General features: G+C 36.5%; 1 protein-coding gene across 9 annotated transcripts in view; it reads left to right on the forward strand.

Annotated features, from left to right (window-relative positions):
- TUT7 (terminal uridylyl transferase 7) overlaps positions 1 to 4,699 on the forward strand; it is a 59,154-nt gene extending 54,455 nt beyond the window's left edge. For 7 of the 9 annotated variants that reach the window (XM_032840459.1, XM_032840466.1, XM_032840465.1 and 4 more), the window contains one exon: positions 4,626 to 4,699. In XM_032840459.1, coding sequence (XP_032696350.1) covers positions 4,626 to 4,693 — 68 coding nt within the window. In that variant the 3' untranslated portion in view covers positions 4,694 to 4,699. Of the gene's footprint in view, positions 1 to 4,261; positions 4,431 to 4,625 lie in introns of all 9 variants that reach the window. The other 2 variants (XR_004380634.1, XR_004380635.1) reach the window with 1 other exon arrangement.
- Positions 4,700 to 8,132: the final 3,433 nt, after the last annotated feature.

Below are 8,132 nucleotides of genomic sequence, written 5' to 3' on the forward strand. Positions count from 1 at the left end.
AATTTCTTCTAAATTGAGTTTTTGCATTAGAATATATAATTGATCAAAACAAATGTTACAATTTTTGATTAAAAATTATGAAAAAGATTTTTCTATTTATGTTTACATACTGAAAGTGACTGCCATTTAATGAGATAGATGGGATTTTTCTCCATACAATCAAGTGTTTTTGGATCAATACTACAGGAATTAAACAGTGTTCCTCATCATTTCTATCCCAAATCTTTTTTGTTTTTATAGTTGGTAAACATCAAGAAACCCCAGTAGTCTTTATGATAGAGTATTAAAAGTAATAGATATGCTTTCTTTGGGAATGGAAAATGTATTACAACAGTGTCATTCAGTTATTGCTATTCCTTTTTAAACGAAGTGACCAAAAATCACATAGTAATGTATCATTAAGAATTATTTGCGATGAACATCACCTATCAGTGTAATTTCACAAAAGCTAAAAATTTGGAATTTTTGTTAGAGGCATTCACACTTACCACAGATAACCAGCGTTTCTTTTCCTTCCTGCCTCCTTGGGTTTTTTCCCAAGGCCATATACCACATTAAGATTTGGATGAGGAGGAGACATGCCTTTCTTCTATAAATAGGAGGACTGTGAAAGGAAGACTGGTGTGCCTTCTGAAAACCAACCCAAAACCTTGGCCACAGAGGCATTCTCAGAAAGAATCCAGTAGACATGAGGCACCCCAGTCAAGTCCCGAAAAGCCCCCTGCCCACTCATCGTGTTCAGTTGGCTCAGGGATTACATGTACCCAAGTTTGAAGACCACTGTTTACATCAAACACCATCAGGCAATATTTGCCTAGTTATTGCCTCAGGATAAATTCCTAGTGAGTAGAATGATAGATTTTAAAAGGGCACACCTTCTCACAATGATGCCAGCAATGCCAAAAGGGGATTGTTGGCCACCCCAGAGAGTCTCTGACTGCCTGTTTCCCAGACCCTCACTTTACGGGAGTAGTCTTTTGCCCATCGGCTTGTATTCTCTGTTGAAGTCTCCTGCTTTTCACATGTTTTCACTGTATTTCTTCATGCTTCTATCTTTGTATTTTTTAACTAGGGTAATCATCTCTGTTTTTAGCTTTAGTTTCCGCATAGAAATCCATTTGTCCTTTAGCAAACATGTTCTGTCCTTCCCTGCCACCACTCCAGTTTATTAATCTTTCAGTCTCATTTATGATTTGTTTTGCCATATAGTTTGTCGCTTGCTTGTTGTAGTCGTTTCCTCTAGCCAATTTTTAGGTGATTTCAAGTCATGCTTCCAGAGTTTTATAAATTTCATGTTCTTCCCTCAGAGTACCTAAAAGTTCATGTTTTATTTCTAGTGGGTTTACTTTTTTACATGCACATTTTTATATGAAATTTCTTCAGGTATGATTTATTTTTTTATACAGGCTATGTAGTCATCAGACTATAAGCACTATTCTTCGAAAAGAGTGGTTTCCTAACATGTTGGGAAAAATACGAATATACAAATATAAAACTCATCTACTAGAGAACTGACCTTATTTTTTGTTCCTTACTTTCTTCTCTCTTTTTTTCAATAAAAGATCATTAAGATGGTCGAAGTCAGGCTTTGACCACCATCCCAGACCCATTCCATCCTTCATCGCTCCTCCACCCCAGAGGCATCTATTATTAGGAGTTCAGATGTTCTTCCAGTTCTTTTTTTTAAACTTACATATGTACCCTTTAACATACATACCATTGGTGAATTTTGTAATTTAAATGATGCATCGTACTGTATAATAAGAATGTTTTACACCCTGCTTTTTCATATCTATTTAATGAAGTGATTTTGAAATTTATATAGATCACTATATATAGACTTAGTTGTATTTCTTTCCAGTATTCTATCTATGAATACAGAACATACTATCCATTACGTAGCACATGAGCATTTAGACTGCGTTCGGTTTTTTGCTCTTATAAACAGTGCTGTACTGAACTTTCTCATCTGAAGCTCCTTGAGCATGTATGAGAGGTTTTATCATTTGTGTATCTTGAAGTCAAACTCTGTTGAGTCATAGTGTATGTGCATTTTCAACTTAGGTTATCAAGTGATTGGTTGGAATAATTGCCACTCCCAACAGCAGTGTTTATTTTTGCAAATTTGATGGGTGAAAAATACTTTGGTGTTATTCTAATGTATATTTTCTTGACTCTGGTGATACTGTTAATATGTTTATTCCAATTGGAGTTACTCTTCCATGAATTCCCTGTTCATATCATTTGCCTATTTTGTGCTTGTTACCAGTTGGAGTTCTGTAAAATCCCTATACCTATTGTTTGCCTATTTTCCTGTTGCATTATTATTTCCTTATTAATTTGTAAGTATTCTTCATTTATTCTGAATACTACTCCTTTATTATATACATTCCAGATATCTTCCTCCAGCATATCTTGTCTTTCAACTTGTGTCTGTTGCCACTCCAAAGTTCTAAATTTTGAGGTAATCGGTGATGGATTTTCCATGGTTAGTTTTCATGGTCGTGTCACTCAGTGATTTTAGGGTCATCGTTAAGAAATTCTTCCCTGAGTTCATAAAGATATCCATCTATAGTTTCTTCTAACAGCTTTAAAACTTTTGTTTTTTTCTGGTTAGATCTTGAACCTCTATGAATTGTGTGTGAAATATGAGGTGTAGTGATCTAAACTTTTTGTCCCTGGAATGATAAGTCTATCCTCAATACTTCAGGCAGTTCAGAATATCAAAGATTTGTTGCCTATAGACCATTGGAGGCTCTAGAGTATAAATACCACGGGAGAGTGCTGTGCTCCTTCCTGGTATCACTCATTTTTCACTGTGCGTTGACTATCTGGATGCTCTGCTTTGAAAAGTTTGCTTCTGGGGGAGGCACAAGTTTCTCTTTGCATATTTAATATGTTTGCTTTAGTAAATGTAGATAGTTAAGCAAAAATGAATAAAATAAAAGCCACTTATACTTCATTCTAGAGCATAACTACTACTTAGGTTTGGGAAATAAAGTCTTCCCATCTTTTCACATCAATGTACTAATAATGGCTAACATTTATTGAGTACTTTTCTATGTACTAGCTACTGTTCAGTTGCTTTACCTGTATCAGTTTATTTAATCTTTAGAATAATTCCAAGGGGGCAGGTGTAATAGCTCACATTTTTTCAGATAAGGACAATGAGGCACCAAACATTGGATTGATAGGATTTTTCATTTGTTTTTAATTTTTAGTGGTTTTTTTTTTTTTTTTACTGTTTTTTAAAACAGGGCTTGAACTCACAACCCTGAGGTCAAGGCCTAAGCTGAAATCAAGAGTCAGACACTTAACCAACTGAGCCACCCAGGCGCCCCTTTAATTTTTAGTTTCTATGAAAATACTATTCATGTGGTTTTATAACCTACTTTTTGTATTAGTAATTATTCTTCTATGCAAATCTAGTATTCTGTTGTGTCTATTATATACTTAGTCATTCATATCACAAATTTTGAACATTTAAGTTATTTGCATACCTCAGTTATGGTAAGATTTCTATGACTATTCATTTAGCAAAACTCCAACCCACCTCTCTGTCCTTCTGACCTTCCTTCAACTTGATGATCAAAAATTGTTTTAAGTTGCATTTGATTACTCATTGATACTAAATGTTTTTTATATATACTCAATATGCTTTTTTTATCCCCTTTCGTATGTCAGTTTTTCTTTCCCCAGCTGTATGTCGGTGTTCATCTTTTCCCTATTGACTTGCTTTAGTACTAAGCTCAGCAAGTCTTTCTCATAGGGCAAGGTGGTGTGCTTAGGAAATTTCCCCACCCCAAGATTATATAAATAATCATTACTTCTTATACTTTGGCGCTTTTATGTTTAATTCTGTAATTCATTTGGAATTGGGTGGAGAGGAAGGGTATGTTGAAAGAAAAGAAGGAAAACTAACGCTCCTCTCCCTCCCAAAATGACTTATTTGACACAGTACCAGCTGTTGAACAATCCACTTTACCTCATTGGTTAGAAATGTAACCTTTGTTAATACTACTTTCTGAAACATAATTAAGAATTTATCAGTTTTCTTTTCATTGATCTATTTGTTTATACTCCAGAACAAAACTTATTAAGTCTTCTGTAGTATGGCTTTAATTAGTAATCCACATTTCTGTCCTTTACCTGTAAATATAATAAATTTCCTTTTTTCTTTTGTATCAATAAGGTATTGCTAGAATGTCACCATTCATAGGTTCATATCTGCAAAGTAATGATGCAAGATATTTATTTTTAGCCAAAGAATTTGTTGCAATCTGTCCTGTGTGGTTGTAAGTGAAGACACTGATGTATGCAAAGCAGAGGTTTCAAAAAGTCCACCTGGCCCTCTGCACCAACATGGAAACAAGTGATGAGAATGATGTCACTCTAGCAACCTTCCTGCATTTAGAAAGAATTTTGACTAGGTTTGTGTTTAATAGATCATGTTCCTTACATACCTTTTTTATATCTAGCCTTGCTTACTCAATTCAAAATAAGTGACCAGTACCAGTGTGAAAAGTTTCTGTAAATAAGTAATAATAAGAAGTAATTTTGTGGCTTTTGTGATAAAGTGAGGCTTGTTTTATTTATGTTGGGTTTTGTTTTTTCCCCCCCTCTAGGTAGCCTTTCCAGTAAATATATGACTCAGGGAAAAGCCTCAGCGAAGAGGACCCAGCAGGAATCATGAGGGAAGGAAAAAATGCAGCACTCTAAATGGCCACTCAGGCGTTCCCATTCACTTTGAAATTAGGTTCATTTCACAGGACATAGCAGCATAGATCAGGCTTCAACTTAACATTTAAGGGAAATGTCAGATTTTTTTTAATTTAATGAAATTGTTAATGAGGAAAAAAAATTTAGTACAGTCCCAGGTACCACGAATCCCCATAGATGTAAGGATTTTAAGAGAAAGCCATGATGTATGTATTTAAGCCAGGTTTGGGGTTTTTTTGTTGTTGTTGTTGTTGTTTTTTTAGGCCAAGCTTAAAAAAAAAAAAAAAAAGTATAACTGTGGGCCAGTATTCAGTGAATACAATTTCATGGTTTTTAATTCTTTCAAAGCACACTGAAAGTGGTGTGCTGATACACCCAGAGTAAATTAACCCTTTTTTTCCACCTACAAATCCCTTTTTTGTTTTGAAGAAGGGAAATTATATTTATTGTTTACTGAATCCTTGTGTGAAAGCATATCAAATATGTGTGAACTGCTACTACTGTATTTACAATTTACAAACCATATTTTATTGATATTTGTAGAAATGACAACGTGAACATGAGCACCTATTTATGCAAGCCTTCCGTGGGTCAAGCAGCGCCACTGAGAGGCTCTGGGGTTTTTTCCCTAATTTTAAGTAAGTTGACATAGAATTACTGTGCTCATAAAAAAAAAAAATGAAATAAGGAATACAAGGAGTCCTATTTGCTGCTAAAAACATTTTCAAAGGAAAAATGACAAAACAGAAGTGCTTTTTACTTTTTATGATACTCGGAAATTAGGGTGGAGAACTTTTAAATATCCCTGAGGATTAAAGAGGCCATCTCTGCCAATCACAAGTTTGGTTGGTGTCATTCTGGGTCTGACTGGAGCCCCCCTGGAACTGTTTCTCTAACTCCACAAGCCCTCCAGAAGTAGAATGTGGTCAGAACAATGCCTCGGTTTATTTATCATTTTGAAATAAAACCAGAATTTCAACCGGTAATTTTATCCACATTACTTTCTAGCAAGAGTCCTAAATTTCATGAGGAAACCAGATGGAGTGAGGGCAGTATAAATCTGCTCCTCTTTATCTTATACTCCCTCTACTTTATCTCGTGCTCGAGCAATTTACTGTTCATTGACCCCACTGTGTGCCAAGCACTGGGAATGCCCACAGGAGAGGCACAGGCTTGGTGGATGAAGACAGAGAAGGACGGGGAGAGTGTTTGTTGGGCGAGCGTTCCCGGCTAGGAGAGGGCTCAGAAAATAGCACCTGTGAGCCCTTCTTTTCACCTACTTGAAGACATACTCCAGTTAAAGAAGAATCCTATCAAAATTACCTACAGAATTTGGGAAGTTGTGGTAGAAGGGTTTAGTGATTGTTCCTCACTCAGTTTGGACAAACCCAAACACCTGAATTAACCGCATGAATTAGGTACCCAGGGCAGAAGCTGCTCTTCTGATTTCTCTTGCCTTCAGCATGAAAATGAGCTTGACTGGGCACACAATTCTTGTCACACTTTCTTTGAAAAGCTATTAATGCTGTCTTCTGTCATGATAGCAGAAATCGGAGGCCAGTCTAATTTTTGTTCCCTTGTAGATTTTATTTTTCTGCTTGGATACCTCAGCAGAGGTTTCCCTGTAAGTTTTTTGTCTGTGACTTTTCGCTAAAACAGAAGCAAATCCCATGCATCTCCCTAGCCCGGTTTGGTTTTTTGGTTGTTTTTTTTTCAACTTGGAAAAGTATGTTATTTTTTTTTCCCCCTCAAAAATACTTTTGTCTTTTTTCATTATTTCTCCATCATCTTTTTCCTTCATCCTAGGAGAACTCAAATTTAATCTCCACATGACTGGCTGGATTTTTTATGTCATTTTGCTGTTTTCTGTCTCACATGAATTTCATCATTTCACTTCTAATCATCCTCAACGTACCTCAGCCACCTTCCCTTTTCCTCTCATTCAAGTTTATTCTTACTATTTTCCTTTTCATGGAAACCACGTTTCCTTATATCTTTTTAAGAATGTTAAAAAGCTTCCTACATTTTATTCTAGTTCCTGGGTAAATTTCAGTTCCTCACACTGATCAATGGGACAGTGACCAGTGTTTGCCAGACCTGAAGAATGGATGAACCTTGACTTGGGCGCTGGTCACAGCCCCTTCTCAGGGCCCCAGCCGGGGACAAGTGCATCTGCTCCATGCTGAGGCCAGCTCCTAGTTATCATTCAGATGCAGCTGGCCTGTCCCTCCACAAGCTCCACAAATGCTCCACTAGCACAATTTCATTTCCTCTTTCTCCCAGGAACACATAAGAAAATGAAATCTATTCTTACAGCCCTGTCTACTCTAATCCCTTGCTCAGTGTGTACAGTAATCAGCAGAGTGCACACTTAGAGATGTCACTAAAATGTTCTGACATAACTTCAGTTTACTTTTCATTTTCAAATGTGTTTCACAAATGATTCTACTTAAAAAAAATCTTTACTGAGTGGGAAAAAATCCTGGGTAAATAGGGTTCACGGTGTTACAGGTTAGGAAAAAAAAAAAAAGTTCAGATTCAGATGTTCACAGAATTCAACAAACTCCCATAAAATTGTAAAGATGTACTTAGTACTTTTTTCTTTGAAAGTAGGCTTGTTTAGACAACAGCAGTCAAGAATTTAGCACGCTTCCCTGGGTGGAATTCTAGGCTTAATTAGGGTCTCTGGCTCTGCCAGTTTTCCAGTTGAGAGTGTGGCAATCCTCCTAACCTCATGGCAGTTCAGTTTCCGTGCCTATAAAATGGAAGTCACACCTGCCCTTTCACAGAGTAGCGAGGATCAAGTGAGGTCTTAACTAGGAAAAACACTTTTAAATGTCTAAAACCCTGAAACTAAGGCCCGAAGTGCAATGTTGAACATTTCCCTATTTTAAGTTTTTAATCTATTGGTGGAAATCTAAATGTGGTCACAGCTTGCCAGCTCCCTCAACAGTTACCACACCCACTTCAGGACACCCTAGGACAGCTGCTGCCCTGAGATAAGGGAGCCCACATATTTCTTAAATAGTCACAAAATCCTCTTAAGGCCAGTTTATCTGAGGGGCCTGCACCAGTTTCAAATAACATTAGGTATGCCTGACCCACCAATAAGTAGATTATGTGACTTACCACTCACACACAAAACAGCCAACCAAGTTAAAAACTGAGTAGTGTGTATTAAATAGATGAAAGAATTAAGCATACATGGGGGGATCCTGAACCAGAAAATTTAGGATTAGATTTTTTAAATGTACTTCTTTTCTAATTCGCTATACTAAAAGGCCAGAGTTTATGCATCACTTTTAAACTAGTCATCCCAATGTTCCTGCTCTACCTATTCTAAAATTGAGGCTATGAGAAAGTGTGCCAAAGGGTGCTCTTGAAATCTATAAAGTGCTACACAGTTACGTAAC

The sequence above is a fragment of the Lontra canadensis genome, unplaced genomic scaffold, assembly GCF_010015895.1.
Source record: "Lontra canadensis isolate GAN:19392208 unplaced genomic scaffold, GSC_riverotter_1.0 scaffold113, whole genome shotgun sequence".
Lineage (NCBI taxonomy): Eukaryota > Metazoa > Chordata > Mammalia > Carnivora > Mustelidae > Lontra > Lontra canadensis.